The 18,853-nt window shown below is 38.1% G+C and overlaps 1 protein-coding gene across 2 annotated transcripts; it reads right to left on the reverse strand.

Moving 5' to 3' along the window:
• Positions 1 to 375: 375 nt before the first annotated feature.
• Positions 376 to 11,629, reverse strand: LOC148022941 (uncharacterized). 2 transcript variants are annotated; one of them, XM_087695866.1, is made up of 4 exons: positions 11,557 to 11,629; positions 9,725 to 10,480; positions 1,000 to 1,230; positions 376 to 742 (listed from the first exon to the last, which is right to left on the reverse strand). In XM_087695866.1, the coding sequence occupies exons 2-4, from the start codon at positions 10,340 to 10,342 to the stop codon at positions 602 to 604; spliced, it is 990 nt and encodes a 329-aa protein (XP_087551992.1). In that variant the 5' UTR covers positions 10,343 to 10,480; positions 11,557 to 11,629; the 3' UTR covers positions 376 to 601. The 2 variants fall into 2 exon arrangements, with proteins under 2 accessions (XP_087551992.1, XP_087551993.1); XM_087695867.1 differs by lacking the exons at positions 1,000 to 1,230; positions 11,557 to 11,629 and having other exon boundaries at positions 9,725 to 11,430.
• Positions 11,630 to 18,853: the final 7,224 nt, after the last annotated feature.

Raw genomic sequence — 18,853 nt, forward strand, 5'->3', positions numbered from 1 at the left:
CTCTTATCCTCACATGCTCTCCCATCCTCGCTTAACAAGACACCCTTCTTTTATTAGTGCAAGGTAGCTGAGAGATTGCCATTCTTATAATAATTTGATATGCAACTTCTCAAATACTAGATGTATCCAATATTAGTAAATGAAACTAATCTCATCACCTCTATAACCACACAATCTTTGCATCCACAATGAGTTTTTCCATCTCCTATTGTAAAACTTATTGCTTACTTTTGCTAAGAAGACAAATCCTTAACTTAAGAAAATCCTATAGTAGATGATCATAATCATAATTATGCAAATAAAAAGTGTTGACAAATCCCTTTATGGTCATTCACCATAAATATGCAAATACAAAACGTTCCATTTGAGAGAATCTTGAAGTAAATAGTCACTAATCATAATTGTGCAAATTTGAAAGCATGACTTTGGTAAGTAACAACGACCTAATTTTAGCTAAAAATCAGCATTCATTTGATAATGGAATGCATTATTCTCCATGTATTCTCACCTTTTCTAACATTTTAAGATAAACTAGAAATTTTTTTTGAGATAAACATGCTTCACCTCATAGTGGGTAGAAGAGCTTATGGATAAAAAATTCTCAAGATTCTTTCTTGGGTTTCTGATGGACCTCTTCTAGGATCACTGTTAACAATGCTATGAAGGCAGTGTCAATTCCGGCATAAATTGTCAAACAAAAGGATTTCTTGAATGGAGATATAAATCTCTTTGATGGTGTCACCTATAAGTCATAACACAAACAAAATCAATACAATTGGATATGAATCTAGTATTGAATTTGTTTATAAGGATAAGAATTTTAACACTTCTACTAGTTAAGGCACTAAACATGAACTTGACATTTTTCAAATATGTAAAAGGAATAAACATCATTTGGTAAAGGAAAACTGTTTTTATCAAGCATGATCACCTAAAAGCATGAAATACTATTGAAAATAGAATGACATTTTTGATAGCTTGCAAGATGCGAATTTGAACCTGAGCTATTATGTTGCCGTCCTTGTGTATGAAGTTATAACTCATTTCATCATAGCTTCCTACTACTTTCACATCAGGTTCATTCATTTGAAGTTTTGGCTTTGTAGTTAGGAACACATTGTAAGAAGTTTCCTGTTGAAAGATGTTGGACTTCTTCACTTTGAATAGTCGATTTTCATTTGTGCATTCATTTCCATGATGCCCATTCCATTGATTGAAGATGCTAAACATCTGCACCATAAACCAACTCTACTATCATGCAAATAACAATACTTATAATCTCTAAGACACTTAATAATTCTTATGCTCTATAGGTAATTTACATCTACTTTTTATATATTTGAAAGTAATGCAATAGGTGGTATTCAATTACCCAATCTCAATCTTGTTGCATATTCTGATCCTAATTGGTGGCACAAATAAAGTACAAAAGTGAAGATGGAGAAATAGAGAAGTGGTCATGGATCTATGCTAGATGAGAGTTTTATCTAATTATTAGTGTCATTTCTACTTGTGATGATTGATTCCCTATTTTGTGGACACTAGGCTCACAAGGTGATTGAATAATATAATATTTAAAAGCTAGTCTATAAGTTACATGTATGCATGCTCTAGGTTCTAGCATGGTCAATTTGATTATGTGTACTTGTAAGCTAGTAAACTTGGTTCAAATGTGTGTATTACTCGAAAATAGAGAATTAACCACATATTGAGTAAATTAACGTTTACATTCAAAATAATAGCAAAGCAATGTACAAGAAATAGAAAGACTTGACTAGAATCAAGTTTCATAATGTAGATGGTGTATAAGCCTTGCCAAATGATAAGAATCAACATCTAATGGGACCACTTAATGTCTCATATAATAGAGGTGCTTATTTATTTCAAGGAAGAGACAAGTTGTAAAGGCTTGTGATATTTTAGATCTCATTGTTACCTCTTTAAGATAGTGGACTTACATGAATTGAAGGACTCATTTGAGGGATTGAAATGAGAAAAGGGAAAATTTGAAGCTTGATTTAGATGATCATGAAACGAATGTGTTATAAAAACAAGCCAAAAATTTGGGACTAGTTGATCTCAAGCATGCTCTTAAGAAGAATCTAGAAATCTTCTTTCTAGAGCAAGTAATTGCTTTGTAGATCAACATTATATTGTACTTATGGATGTTAAATGTGGATAGGGGTCTATGTCTATCTCTATAGTTGATTGAGTAATATGGGGATTTTTAGAGCAAATGATACTACATTATTACTTAAGAGGAGTTGAAGTAACAATCCTATAATATTGAATGAATGCTTGTTTATGTAGAACTAATTAATGCCCTACATACTTGCATTTGCATGTGTGTTCACTTCTTTTTTAAAGGTTGTGTTATAAAACATTTCTAAAGATGAAGAAATGTGTTAAAGTATGCAAGCTCACACCACCTCTTTAATTAGTTGTGAACAATGTTTTTGATTTGGAAAAAGTCAAGATTAATGTTACAATGGTAATATTGTATGTTGGGGGGGGGGGGGGGGGGGGGGGTTGGGTTTTGGTCGATGCGAAGAGTTAGTATCATTGAGGATGCCAAGGGTCATGATAAGAGTTGTGTGTATGTGTGTGTGTGTGTGTGTGTGTGTGTGTGTGTGTGTGTGTGTGTGTGTGTGTGTGTGTGTGTGTGTGTGTGTGTGTGTGTGTGTGTGTGTGTGTGTGTGTGTGTGTGTGTGTGTGTGTGTGTGTGCACGCGCGCGTGCATGCACGCGTGCGCATGTGTGTGTGTGCATGTGTGTGTGCACACACGTGCACACGATCAATCAAAGTAATGCAATATAACAATCAGTCGCCTTCTTCATATTCTTTGCATCTATTGGTTTCTCTAGCATCTCTCTCCCTAAGGTCATAAATTTGACTTATAGATGCACTTTTGATCCTACATAACACATGTTCTTGGATGCTCAAAAAGTCTCCTTCAATCAATGAGTAAATTTCTAGTTACTGTCTTTGTTGGAATATGTTTTATATAGCTGCTATCTCTCAACTCAACCATTAATTTTTGGAAAAGTAAAAGGATGAAATGTTAATATCTTTATGTTCTACAACTCCTCTATTGGGATCTTCCAAATTTGATTTGTGAATTATTTTGTACATCCTCCAAGTGGACCGGTTATTTACCTACAAAAATCTAGAGTGCACATACTTGCTTGCCTAGGGAGTTGAATAATAAAAAGCTACAACAATTATCTTGTGAATCAACCATAGGGTTCCTTGACATTCATTTACCATATTGAAATACATAAGTTCTTTGTACATATTGCATTTCTCTACTTACACAAATAGTTGGGTACTTAGACACACGTAATTAACACTATATAGGTGTAGCATTGAGAGCATAGAGGGTGTTGAGCATAGTCAAAAGTCTCATTGCTTCATATGTTATTATATAGAAAACAATTAAGCTCCTTAGTCTTAGGTTTTGGTTTCATGATAAGCCCATCACTTGTATGTGGTATCCATGACTAAGGTTTTGGTTTCATGATAAGCCCATCACTTGTATGTGGTATCCATGACTACCCTAATTCTCTATTGAATAAAGATTACTATTGTTTTCTCTACATTATTATTGGTGTACTGATTGAGTTTTTGTCTCATATTCTCTTTCCTCAAAAATTTGTCGTAGGGAATACTCAAGTATAAGGCTAGTATAATAACTTTTTTGTACTCTAATGCTAAACCATGTGATATATACCTAAGAGAAAGGTGCCTAACTCTTAAGTGTATAGAAGGGCCTTTGACCTTCCTTTTATGCAATGTGCATCCAATATGTTTTTGTTCCTTAAAATAGCCAATTGTCACGCAACACTTGAAAATGTTAAAAACACATGTGGACACTCACTAATTCTACTTGTCTTTTATGTGTGCATTTGGACACTAGCTTTTGTTGTCATACACATGTACTATACTTAAAATAAGAGCATACAATGAACCAAAAAAAGGATAATTTAGCTACTTTTACCATAAAGATGCAAAATGGTATTCCCTATGAGATACCCATGTTAGTTGCACTTACTAACCTATTATTTATTGGGAGTTGTACATTATGAAATAGTGGTAGGTTATAGGAGTAGTGGGCTCAAAATTTATCAAAGGATAAGTGGGAAAAACCAAGGTGTATAACAATAATAAATCATTTCAACAAATAATAATAATGTGTTTCACAAACAAAATTCTCCTTACAAGTCCTTGAAACATCTAATTGATATACACAATAGAGAAAGCATTGTATCTATTTTGATAAGTTATATCTTTTTGGACTCTTTAGTTAGTTGTGCTTAGCATTTATTGTATTCCTACCAACTAAAATATGGTTCTTTGTTATTACTTGTGTTATCTAAAGGATCATTTGTGGACTCTTTAAGTACGTTGCCTTCATGCACTTCTATAATCTAAAATATAAGTTTGTAAAAGGGGAAAATATGGGATATGCATTGTATTGTTTTAAATTTTGTTCTTATTTTTAACACTAGTATGTAGCAATTTAAAGAGCAACATAATTACTTTTCTAAACCGATCCGTTTTGAATTCAAGATAGATTTCGGAACTCGCCACCACGAACATATAGTGAATCCATCATTGAGAACCCATAGACTTTTTATGGGTTTTTCACAATTTATTTCATAAGCCATTCTTAGACAATCTATTCTTACTATGATTAGGAAAATATAAGCTTCAATATTGGTTGAACATGATCATAATATGTATATGACATAGATAGACTATAGTTGGTAGATCCTACTATTATGTGTGAAAGTTACATCTGATGGATTAGTAAACATATCCAACATATCATATGCACGGGGGGTCCACCTTATAGAACATGTAGATACCATGTGAGCTCAAAAGAAAGGGTATTCTATTTAGTAAAATTTATGAGACTATATTTACAAATGGGGTTTTTAATTAAATTTGAAAAATATGTAAGTTTAGTAAAGTAAAAGGGGTCATTTTAAGGCCTTATAGTATGTAAAGAAAGGGTATTTCTTAATATCCTTTTATTGTATGTTATTTAGATGATTTCTTTAGGCTTGCAACTTTATGAGCATCATTCTCTCTATCATCTTGTAACTTTCTCTTAGATACCTTTGAATTCTAATAATTTGACTAGCATCTCTTGATGATCTTAATATAGGAGTTGAACATATTCGATTGTAATGATCCCATGCAATATCTAATCACTCTAATGTATGATATTCTCATATGTTATATTTTTTGTAATGTTTGATCCATATGTTACCGTATTTTAATAGTGGTGTGTGAAAACACTTAGGACCATTGATGCATATTTTCTGTCAATAGGAGGTCTCTTCCCCTTATATATGTCGATTCACTACTACAAGGTAAACTTAGTCTTGTGAATCTTTTACATTGATACTTCTCAATACACTTTGTGTTGTTTGCTCTCAAGCTTCTTCTTTTGCAAGCTATATGTGTGTATTCTTTCGACCCTTGATAAAAAATTTGATATCAAAGTGGGCTTTAGATTTTGAGGGAAAGTTATTAACAATCTTCACTTTAGCTCCTTTGATTGGGACAAGATTTAACAATCATTTATAGGTTGACTACTATGGCAAACAAGTTGGTAGGACTTGGTATCTTCAAATGTTTATTTGGGTTTATTTTGGGATCCATTTGTACTATTGCTAGCACTCCACAAGCTATTTCATCATTTTGTGCAAAACTTTTCACCATGTTCATTTTGTAGCTAAGGCCTTTTACATTTACTTAATGATGTGCTATAGAGCACATGTTGATTTTATGCTGATCTTCCTCTATATAGGCAACTTTATATCAAGTGTAGTCAATCATCACTTTGTATGTTGGCTATTGAGGATAAGGGTTAGCCAAGTTGTGTCATAGACAATGCAATTGTAGGCTAATTCTTGGTGCAGCTCCAAGTAACAATAACACTCTCAAAAGGAAAACATATAACCACTACTATATCTCCTTGCTAAAGTACTACTAGCCCAATCTACATCAATGTAACCATCCAAGTCCATTGGTACACTTGTGGCATAGAACAAGGCATAATCTATTGTAGGCCAACCATATTGCAATCTAGACTACATTGCATTCAAATGTGGCTTCTATCAAAGCTACATAAATTGATTCTCCAAACGAACTATTTAGTTTAGTTTTGACCTAGTAATTGTCAAATAGATAAGGTTTTTTGCAATCTTTTTATACATAGTGAAATCCTCAACCACATCACCCTCATGTGTAGTAACCTAATATTAAAATCCAAAGGTATATAAATTGACTTATAAGAAGCCATTACATGTCTTCTTAACATATTTAAAGCATACGACCTTTATGACAACCATACCTCCTCTAAAGTCCTCATTAACTTAATACAAAATATTCATATCAATGTCAATGGTATTTTTTCTTAATTACTTTGGATGAACGATGTAGGCAAATTTACTTCCTCTTCATAGCCTCCCCCAATCATCAAACAACTTGTTGATTCAAAAAAATAAAAGATGGAGTTTGTTGTGGAACAAGGATCAGTGGGAGTAAAGATTTAATGAAATCTAATCCCCCATTATCCACCCCAATATTTCTTGTCTTATGTGGTTGATTTCTCACAAAGCTTTGTGGACACATGATAAAGCATGGTAAATCGGTATCAAGATGGGTTTATGCTCATCACGTGGAACAGAAAGGGAGAGTATCCCCCATTTCTTTCCTAGATGTCCTGAAAACATGGAGTTTGTGAATTGGTTGTTTGCACTTATCTTTCAATTCCATCCCTACCCACTCACATTGAAAGAGATTCTACTAGGAGCATCTAATAGTTTCCCCTCTACTCATTTGGACTTGCCTTACAAAAGGGATCTACCTTTGGAATCTTTGGCTTGATATGAAAGATAAGGTATTTTCACATAGTTCTAAGAGAAGGGACAATAATCTAACTAAATATTTTTTGTCATGGGTTCTTAGGCTAGTGGAACTCATGGCCAAGCTAGAAAACAAGATGAAGATCATGAAGGTAGGAGGTCCTCTCTAGGTTGCAAAGATAAGTTTTCTTTGAACTTACATCCAGCCAAATTGCTAAAGAATTGAGAATTTAGATTAAATAGAAGAAAGGTGAGAAGGATGAAATCTCCCTTGAATTCAAAAAGTTCATGGCACATCAAGAGAGGAGATATCTAAAAGAAGAGAAGCCATGTGGATCAGCTTGTTCACTTCCAATAGAGATGAAGGGCCCACGTCAACCCCATGAAACTAAAAACCCCAAGCCTTCTTGCAAAGGAAAAAGGTTACCTTCGGTCCATAGAGTCCATATCCAAGTGTACCCCACCCATTTTGTATCCCCATGTTTTGTACTCCTCTAGTTTGTACCCCTCTAGGATTGGCCACCCGGTTTAGCCTTCCTTTGTGAATATAATGTCCTTAAAGGAATGAGAAATGCCCCTCCCATTGTAAATAACTTACTTTTCTTAATATAACTTTATGCAAATTTTTGAAACAAAATCGGTAGCTCTTAAGAATCTATAATAGCCCTGAGCTAGGATACCATTGCAATATTCACCCTTCATGGACCAAATAGGATATTGGGAGAGCAAAAAATGAAGTATACTAAAGATGAGGCAAAAGGAAAAAGAAAGAGAAAGATGTGAATGAAAATAGAAAATTGTCGGAAGGCCCATCTAATGGAGCAAGAAGTCCACTAAGAACACAAAATCTAGTATAGCTATGGAGTCTTCCTCACACAAGCTCTGAAGCTTTCTGGGGGACTGATAAGGAGTACTCGAACAGACCTAGAAAATTTGCTACAGTAATTGTGTAGTAGGCTAAGACCAAACCCTCGATCTTGAGTTCCAACGCCTAATGATTAAGGGCTACAAGCCGTAATTGGTGCTTTTATCAAATGCCACCTGCTCAAAATACAACAAAAAACACAAGTCTTGGACACAATATAGATATATATGGATCGTCATCTCTAACAAGACTCATTGCTATAGTCACGGTCTTTGTACCAATCCTAATGAATATTTATACCCAAAAATGCCACCTTGATCTAGCAATTAGAGTCCTCACAAGTAAGATGATGCTCAAACTTTGATAATACAAATGAGACACACACTTTTTACTTGTGAAATCTACACAATATTATACTTGAAGGAAACACTAGACCTCTTCATAGTCCTACTTGGCAAACATAGAATGATTCCTAGCCTCTTATAAAATCTTTGTTCTCTCTCTTAGCATATGGCATTGGATATCTATGGTAAAGATTAAATATAGCTACCTTCTCCCCATTCATAGGATAGTGGGGTAGCTAAGTATTCTTAATGTAGAGAGATGTTAAGAGAAGGTGGAGGAAGCTATCATCACCTCTTCTCTTCCATACCATGACCTGTTGATTACAACCAACATGACCCTAGTAAGTAGATTTATATGAATGAGGATGAGTTGCAAGTAGTGCAAGTGGGGTCATGTGTGCTCCTTAACACTCTACTTTCAACACCTTTCTCTCAACACACATGTAATAGTTACATAGGATATGCAAGTCATGCCAATGAGATAGAAGTAGACACCTTAATATCCTCAAAGTGGGCTTGCGCTCCATGTCCAAATTAATCTACCATCAATAATAGATAAGGTTGAATTGGATGAATAGAAGTGTCAAATCAAGTAACGTAAAGCTCAAGCCTCTTTGGAGCAAAAGTAATATTATATGTGTTTGTTGTCAACCTTAGCATCCTAGAACATTCTCCACCATAAACCATGATGATGCTAGTATATGAGGATGTTCACTTGTGGCGATGAGGAGAAGAAGATTGTGGTGTAGATGGATGGTTTCAAGGACTGGGATGAAGTCCACCATTGTCTTGTAGCCATACATTTTACTTTCATCAAGTTTGACTTTGTATATATGTATCTTTAGCATTAGCTTAATGGTATGTTAAAAACATGAAAATGGAGATAATAAAGGTCTTTGTGCAATGTAAGAGAGATCTAAGCCCAATCTACGGTGGTATAAAGGGAATGCTTTGTAACTGAGTGAAGCATTCATTGGTTTGTGTGATGAGTAATTATGAATGTGTCATATTATCCTATTACCAAACCTACTATTAGAGTGCCAAAATGAGCCCAAACTTGTATGTCAAATAGTTGAATTGATAAAAGAGGGGTAAAAGGTTGAAAAGATAAGAAATCCACATTATCCATAAATTAAAAGCACTCAAAATGGGGCAAGTAGGAGTGAGCTACACACACACACACACACACACACACACACACACACACACACACACACACATGGGTGTGACATAAAAAACTTGAGAGTTGAAGTATGGCTAGTAGATCTTACTACAAGTACAAAGTTTTCCCACGATATTGTAAGTATTTCTATGTCATTGTTGGTAAACCATACCATTTGCTATGTGTGAGTTGTATTTGCTATGAGTGAATTGTGTTGTCATGTTGAAGGAAGCGCATCCCTCTTTTTTTAAATAGAATGAGTTGGCCGTTATAGAAGTATAACTTATTGCCTTAGTAAATTAGTAAAGTTTCTTATTGCCCCTCGCCCCCGTTTCTTTTCTCTCTCTCTCTCTCTCTCTCTCTCTCTCTCTCTCACAAACACAGACAGGCACGGACACACTGTCTAAGCTTCTTCTCTCTCTCTCTCTCTCTCTCTCTCTCACAAACAGACACAGGCACGGACACAGAGTCTAACCTTCTTCTGAGCACAAGCAATAGGAACGCCACTGGCATCTGTCAGGACGCGCTTGATCGGGCCACCAGCTGCCATTTGCGCACGAGTATGCCCAGGAGCCCGAAAGATGAGCTGGCCGCGATCTCGATCAGCAGCTCCACTACGAGTAGTACGTCCACCGCCTGCCATACTATCATTACTACTGCCACGGAACTCCATGTGGAGGTGGGGGCCGAGGGAGCTGCTCTCGGGCCGAAGCTCGTGAGGCAGCTGCACCACCACCACCTCCAGCTCGATGGCCCTCGGCGCGCAGTACTCCGCCCCCACAACCGCCCATATATTATTTGAATCATTATACGATGTTGATGTTATCTTCCTCCGCCCTTCGCCGGCGGCCTGCAGCTGCCCATGATCCCCTATCAGGATGCTTGCGGGACGCTGAGGTCGCGGCAGTTCCCTCGCCGGCCGCCGCTCTCCCTCTCTTGCCGTTGCAGCATCCTTTGGTCCCATGCTTTTCTTCGTCTTTAGCTTGTTCAAGGTCGCCCCATACCAGGACTCTCCCCCGGACTGCAGCATGATGACCACGAACGATGCTTGATATAAATCTCCCTTACAAGCTAAGAATTTCTTTATTAGCATTGCCCATAAGGGTATATCATATATATGTTGGCAAGGTGGTTCTTCTTCAACATAGTACGCCTTTAGGGTTGTACTTGTAAGGTTGTGTTCTCACGATGGCAATGAAAATTGATGGTTGGCGAATGCATTTCTGGGTGGCTACAATCCAAAAAGATCCTTCCCATCAGCCTTAAGTTAGCATGAGATAGGTAGAAATTAAACATTAGAATAGAATGAAGGTTTTTAAATAATGCATTTTAGTGCCTTTTAGAGAAAATAGCATTTGAGTGAAAGTTGATGGTTGGGGAATGCGTTTCTGGGTGGCTACGATCCAGAAAGATCCTTGCCATTAGCCTTAAGTTAACATGCAATAGGCGGAAGTTAAGCATTAGGATAGAATGAAGGTTTTTAAAATAATGCTTTTTAGTGCCTTTTAGAGAAAATACCATTTTAGAGAAAAGAGAGTTGAAAAATCAACATTTGTGGAGATGCCACATAGGCCTATCACACTAGTAGCTACTCGAGCACCGAGGGGGGTGTTAGAAGAAAAACTAGCACAAGCTCCCATGATGTGGACCTTGAAGGACTTGCTATTGTTGTCACATGGTGTGAACACCTACTACCACATGTTTTCATGCTCGTTGGGGATAGAACTGCTATGCATTGCCTTCCACCCCCATCTAAATCTAGCCTAAGAGACAATCTATATCACATGCAATCAAAGAGTATTAAGAAACCCCATTTATTCACATGTTATAAGGTAATAAAGTGACCCCTTTTCTTTAAGAAACTTACAAGTTTTTCAAAAATTGCAATAAAGAATCCCCTATTATGAATGTAATCTTGTCCAAATTTTGTTAAATAAAATAAACTTTCTATTGATTGCACATTTTACATTTACATTATTTAACATATAACTGCCAAAAGTAGCCCTAGCTAACTTTACTGGACTACTTTTGGACTTAAGAGCTGAATTAATTTAGCTTAAGTTTACTTTTTGCTTAAACTTTCTCTCTTTAGAAAAAAAAACACCACAAATCCCTTGCTTTTTGTGATGAACATAGTTCAAGGGTGATGCACAAATGCATACTAGTACACGACTGTTTTCAAGATACTACTTAGTGTGTTGTGGAGGATGCACACATTCACCCTTGGGTCAAAACCCTATTGCCAAGAAGCCTTTATTTTTGTGAGAGAGAGAGAGAGAGCATGTATATATTGAGCTAGATGCTCACATGGATAGCTATAAGTAACTCATAGCACACATGTCCTCAAGTTTGCCTTAATCGTGTGATCTTGAATTTTGAAAACATGGAGAAAAAAATTGAGTTGAAGCCTTATATAACATAAGAAATTGAGACCTTTATCAATATATATGTCATAGACATTCGTCCTTATACATAGCATTATATTTTGAAAAGAATTGTTTTGGTGTATATCCTTACATTTGAGCTTTACTCTTTGACATGATCTCATGACCTCATAGGTCTTATGCCACCATATTTATCTTATTATTAATTGTTTATGAAATAAAAAGAATAAAACATTTTTCTCCTCAAAGGAAATACTAGCCAAGCATGAGAATTTTGTAATTCAACATTAATGAGCGATCAATTGGTATGATGATTGTTAAGAAATTTCAGGTCAAGAGTACAAATTTTGGAGTGAGCAGCTCAATGATGCCTATCCTAAGGATATAAAGATTGGAATAAAGTCTTGATAGAGCCCAATCACAATCATTTCAAAAATTGATGCATTAAATTTAATTATTGTAAATATGAAAGGGAGATATTTCCTTTGAATAAGTGGGAACAAGTCACATGAAACGGAATCATGTGATGGAAACACCTTTGCCTATGCTCAATTGTTGTGAGTGAAGACAAAGGACTCTTGTGATGGAAGCACTTTTAGTTATACCCACTAGCTATAGGCATATAATCATAATAAGCATGCTCTAAGAGTCAAAAAATGTCATTTGAGCACTTTAGCATCTGGAACAGAATTCATGAACAACCTCTTTTAAAAAAGCATACAGACATGTGTTTGGCCCAGTTAAATATGCCAATTAGAAAAGGGATATTGAAAGTGTATATTGTTAATTTTATCGTAGATTTTAATCATTGTCTAGATGAAGTTAATAAAGCATTTGATTCTTCATGTTTAATTTTGTGTACAAAATTTTCCTCAAATATAATCATGTTGTAAATTCTATAAACTTACTAGTTTGCAAACATTTCCTACACAAAATAAAGTAATATTAGGCCACTTTATGTGTAGTTTCAAAGTCTTATTTCTATAAGCAAGCTTGAATGACATGAAGCACAGTATGTATTATTGAAAAACATGATATCAAGCGTACAATGTTACATAGCTTTATAAGGCATATTGCTAAATTAGTAAAGGTTCTGTAAAAGAAAATTTTGCAATAAAATTTTGATAAGGGATAAATTCAAAGTCACATAAACATTAACTTTATATAGCATAATGCTTGCAACGTCAAGACTTTTCAAAGATGCGAGCTACGCTTTATCAAATAACATGTTCAATTTACATAAGTAAAAAGTGGTGTGATATAGTACATGATGCACGAGATCTCAAAAGATAGGGAATGACCAAGTTCAAAGTTATGGGTTTGGGCAATTGCAATACTTATCAATGTAAAAGGAGAATAATCACAAACTATAATAATGATGCAAGTCAAAAACACATGTAAAAAGTAAAAAGATCTCAATCATTTACATAATGATGTTACAAATTTGGTCATTTTTCTCCTCCTCTTTCTCTAGATGTTCCTTTGACCTACATCTTTTACATCAACTATATCAATTAGCTCCTCCAACTCAACAACTAATGGGCATATAAGGTAATCTTTGGATGCTATTGTGATATTTTCAATATCTTCTGTCACCATAGCCCCCATTGCTAGGTTCTCATCTCATAATTTCATTACACCTTGAAAGTGCATGATAAATGACCAACTCATCTTTCTTTATGGCATTGCAATTCTTTCCTTTTATAATTGAACAAGACATTGGTGTACCTAAAAGGAATACAACCTCACTATTTAGTTGAAATATTGTAATGGTACAAGCAAAAACAAAAACTATGCCTTGTATTGATGATTCCATACTTATTATCCCAAAAAACCATGTCAAACACCCCATCACTTGGATTTCATTGTAAATTAAATCATTCACTTCATATCCATAGGTATGCTTTTTGCTAAGAGTTGACATAGTCTTCCTTTCATTGAGATGCTTTAACATCCTTGTCACCACAATGTAAATATGACCTCTTTATTACACTCTATGCCATGGGCCTTTATCAAATTTCCACTCCACTTGATTCCAAAATCCGACAATTATCATTTCTAAGTAGATGTTGCAATAATATAGAGGTACATAGTGTGTATTAGTATTATATCTAAGCAATCAAGAAACAAATATTAATAAACAAAAAATAACAATCTACATACTTTTCTAGTCATTATAAGAGATTATCTAAATGATTGTACCAAATAAAAGATTTCAACCCATGTAGCTCATTCTAGAGACCTGCAAATGTGTGAAAGGGAGCGACGGATCGAAGGTTGGACTCCAGAGTTATGGCGGGAGAGCAAGACAAGAAAGGGAGAGACTAGAAATGGGAACTCCAACAGTCACAATGTGTGACCGGGCCTTCCTTTATTCAAACTTTCACTAAAATAATAAATAATAAAGTGACAGTGACGGGCGCCTGCCACCTGCAGTGTGCAGTGGTGGTGACTGTCAGTGTAGTAATACACGGGCGGCTAGGCAGAGGTGCCTTTACCCCCAACAACCTCCCACTTAAAGGCAAATCTGCCCTAGTGAGGAGTGAAAAGAAAAAGAAAAAAGATAGTACAACATGTACAACAGGATGAGGAAATCCCACGCCCATCAACCTCCTGAGGAAGGCAAAGCGCTCTGTAGAGAGGCTTTTCGTGAGCAGATCTGTAGGATTTTGGTCAGTCGAGATCTTGACAAGATCAACAGACTTGTCCTCAACGACCCCACGTATGAATTGATACCTCACCTCAATGTGTTTTGTCTTCGCATGGAAGACCGGGGATTCTTGGCTAACTGAATAGCACTCATAGAATCCGAATGCAGTGTAGGGATAGCATCAATACCAAGGTCAGTAACTAAACGACCCAACCAAATGGCCTTCTTGGAAGCCTCAGTGCTGCAACACACTTGGCCTCTGTAGTAGAAAGGGCCATGCATTTCTGCACCCTGGACATCCAAGAAACAGCACCTCGAGCATAGGTGAATACATAGCCGGAAGTGGACTTCCTACTATCTGCATGTCCTGCATAATCAAAGTCAGTGTACCCCACGACTCCTATATCCTGGCTGCCATAGCATATGCACATATCTGCAATGCCCTTCAGGTACCTCATGATACCCTTCACGGCATCCCAATGCTTCTTGCCAGGTGTAGCCATATAGCGTGCCACAACACCAACTACAAAGGCAATATCTGGACGAGTGGCTATCATGGCATACATAAGACTGCCCAATGCAGATCCATAGGGAATCTTGGCCATCTCGGCCCTCTGCTCATCTGTCTGCGGACAATCAGCCTGTGATACCTTCACATAAGAAGGCAATGGACAGCCAATAGGCTTTACGTCCGGCATACGAAAGCGCTCAAGGACTTTATGAATGTACTCCCTTTGTGACAAGTAGAGGAGTCCCTGATGCCTGTCGCATCCAATGCGCATACCAAGTATGTGAATGGCTTGTACCAGATCTTTCATCTCAAAGCTCTTCTTGAGCTGAGCCTTAAGAGCATCTAGCTCATCATGAGCTTTCCCTGCTATCAGCATATCATCCACATAGAGTACCAAAATCAATAAAAAGCCATCACGGGCTTTCTTCGTGTAAAGACACAGATCCATAGCACTCCGATTGTAGCCCTGTGACTGCATAAAGGCATTAAACTTATGATACCACTCCCTAGGTGCCTATTTCAAGCCATAAAGACTTTTCTTCAATTTGCACACTAGGTGCTCCCTGCCAGGTTCTGCAAAGCCCTTAGACTGCTCCATATAAATCTCATCATGCAAGTCTCCATGTAAGAAAGTCGTCTTGACATCCATCTGGTATAAATCCAAGTCAAGCTGAGCAACCAAAGCCAAGACTAAGCACAAGGTGGTCATCTTAACCACAGGAGAAAATACCTCAAAGCCTTCTTGCCCGTAGGCAAGGAAACCAAATCCCAAGTGTCATTCTTATGCAGGAAGTCTATCTCAGACTGCATAGCCCTCTCTCAGGAGTGACTGTCACTCCTGCACATAGCCTCATCACAAGTGAAAGGCTCTCATGCATCTGTAACCAAGACATAATGCATCAAGGGCTGAAATCTATCTAGTGGACGTCTGTCTCTAGTAGACCGTCTCATGGCAGGCTCTGCTGCCTGCCCAGCTGCCTGTCCAATGCCCTGACCATGAGCATCTACTGCAGCTGTAGGCTGTCCAGTTGGCTGTGTGCGAGCTCTCGGCTCCTCTTGAAATATGATCCTGTGGATCTCAACAACTCTCTCAAGCTGCCTATGCATCTTGTCTTCATGGAAGACTACATCATGACTGCGGATGACTTTTCGCGCCTGCGGATCCCATAGACAGTAACCCATCTTGCCTGCATCCCCATAACCAAGGAAAATGTATTTGATACTCTTAGGATCCAGCTTACTTCTCTTGTCCCTGGGCACATGGCAAAATGCCTGACATCCAAAGACAGGGAGATGCACATAAGAGGGAGGTTTTCCAGTCCATACCTCCTCTGCAACCTGGAAAGCCAAACCACTAGAGGGTGATCTGTTTATGACATGCACAACTGTACTAACTGCGTCAGCCCAAATGCTCTGTGGTAGGTCTGCATGGCTAAGCATACTGCATACATGCTCCTAGATTGTTCTATTCATCCGCTCAGCCAAACCATTCTGGGAGGGGTGTAGGGGGCAGTCAATTGGCGCTTAATACCCCTCTCACCACATAACTACTCAAAAGCACGTGAGACATACTCACCCCCATTATCTGTCCTTAGGCATTTTAGCCTATACCCAGACTGGTTCTCAACCAATGCAAGCCATCTCTGAAACATAGCCAAGACATCGGATTTCAGCTTAATGGGATAAGCCCAAACTTTCCGTGAAAAATCATCTATGAACGTAACAAAATACTTTGCACCACCCATAGACTAACAAGGCATGGGCCCACAGACATCCGAATGTACCAATGCCAAGGGCTCACTCATGCATGGCCTACAAGACTTCTTATGCATAGACCTAGTCTACTTGCCATAAAGGCAATGCTCACATGAATCAAAACATGCATAATCAAGGGGCAGTAAGTACTGTAAACCAGAAAGCATTTTCATTCCCTTGAAAGACATATGGCCCAAACAGGCATGCCAAAGAGATACATGTGGGATAGAACCCACAGACAAAACATGATCAAGGGAAGAAGCTGATACAATCAAGGGGTAGAGATTGCCAGCCTTGGCGCCTCTCGCAATCACAAGTCTTCCACGAGTGATCTTCCATGCAGAGTCTCCAAAACATACATGATATCATGCGTCATCAAGCTGTCCAGCTGACATGAGACTGGTGTCAAAGCAGGTACATGACATACATCCTACATAACAAAACTGCTGCCAGAAGGAAACTGCAACCTAACATCACCAATGCCCACAATATCAAGAGAGCTGTCATCACCCAAGCGCACAGAACCTGAAACAGTATGGTATGAATGAAACCACTCTCGGTAAGGTGTCACATGAAAGGATGCACTTGAGTCCAAGAGCCAACACTGTGTATACATAGAGTGTATCTCTATCATCTGCGAAGCACTAGAAGAAGCTGCAAGGATATAATCATCATCATCAACATCCTCAGGTTGCATAACATTGATCTCTTCAATTTTAACATTGGACTTTGCAGGCACTATGCTGCAATCAGAAGACTTATCCTACACTTTGTCTTTCCCCTTATCTTTGCACCTTTCATTGTGCAATTCATGGGATTGTGGCCTAATATGGCCCTTTTTCCCACAATGGTGACAAGTAACATCTGCATTCCTGCCACGGGATTTGCTATATGACTTCCCACAAGACTTGGACTGAGATTTTTGAGAATCCCGTCCACGACCACTACCACTGCCATGCTTTCCATATCCATCATTCCTACCTCTAATTGTCATAGCATGAGACACACAAGAGGCATCCAAATTCTTACGGTTAACCTCTTCCTGCAGAAGAGCACTCTCAACATCAGATAATTTCAAGGTAGCAGTAGAGGTACATAATGCAGTGGGAATACATCCCATGAATCATTAAGAGTACCAAGCAAGAAAAGAGGAGTGACATCCTCTGTAAAAGTGATGTCCTGTGAAGTCAAGTTCTTGAGTATAGCATGGAACTGGCTCAAGTGAGCAGACATAGTCACATTCTCGTTCATGCGCAGATCCATAAGCTGCTTCAGCCAATACATTTGACTCACTGGAATTTTCTTATCATAGAGATTTTTTATCTTTTCCCACAACTGCCATGCACTTTGTTCTTCCTCAAAGACATTATAGTGAACCTGTTCTGTGAGAGACAATACAATAGTGGACTTGCATAACTCATCAAGCTCAAGCCATTCCTCATCTCGCATAGTTGCAGGCGGATGCCCGCTTAACCTCAAAGGTTTTGTGGGAGCCTTCGTTCAACCGCCAAGACCCACGAACCGCTTATTGCTTCAAGTGTTTCAAGTGAGCTCTAATGGCTATCTCTCACCTAGCTGACGCGCCGTCAATCCTACGAGTGTAGTGAGCTTACCTTGATGCCAATGTGAGTAGCCTCCTCTATTGCACACCTCGATAGCTCCACGATTCTCGATGCTAGCTCAAGCATCCTCAAGCCTCCTCCATCTCCAAGCTCCATCCTCCATAGCCGCGCGTGCGAGAAAAGAGAAGAGAAGAGAAGAGAAGAGAAGAGAAGAGAAGAAGAGAAGAGGAGATGGTGAAGAGCTTCACCCTCTTGATCCCTCACTCCCATACACTCACTCCCTCACACTCTCACACTCCCTCTCTCAAGAGCACACACAAGCAAGAAGGAGAGAAGAAGAGAGGAAAAAGAAGACTCCTTTTGCCACACACCCAAGAATGAGCTTCTCATTCCCTTTTCAACTTTATATACAAAACCCTAAATCCCTTTTGGGCGGTCATCCCCTTTTTTTCTTTTTTACATGGCCGGCCGTAGCCTAGGCCATTTTTCCCATTTCCCACCATTCTAATTTATCCTATTCCCAACTAATGCGTACAATTTGCACAGGAGCGAGCCTGGCGCGCTTTTACAAGGATTCGGGAGCGCTTCCACATTTAATGGTGCGCCTTTTACTCTTTTGTTGTCTCAGGGCGACACTGAGACTTTCTGAGGGTCGTGCCCGAACATTTAAATTTTTCAGGGTGTCTGGTTACCGGTCAATGCGCCTTTTTCTGCTTTTATCCTGTGCATTTTTTGCTATTTT

This window comes from Lygodium microphyllum, chromosome 16 (genome assembly GCF_053477565.2).
Source record: "Lygodium microphyllum isolate KBCC chromosome 16, Lygodium_microphyllum_v1.1.10, whole genome shotgun sequence".
Taxonomy (NCBI): Eukaryota; Viridiplantae; Streptophyta; class Polypodiopsida; order Schizaeales; family Lygodiaceae; genus Lygodium; species Lygodium microphyllum.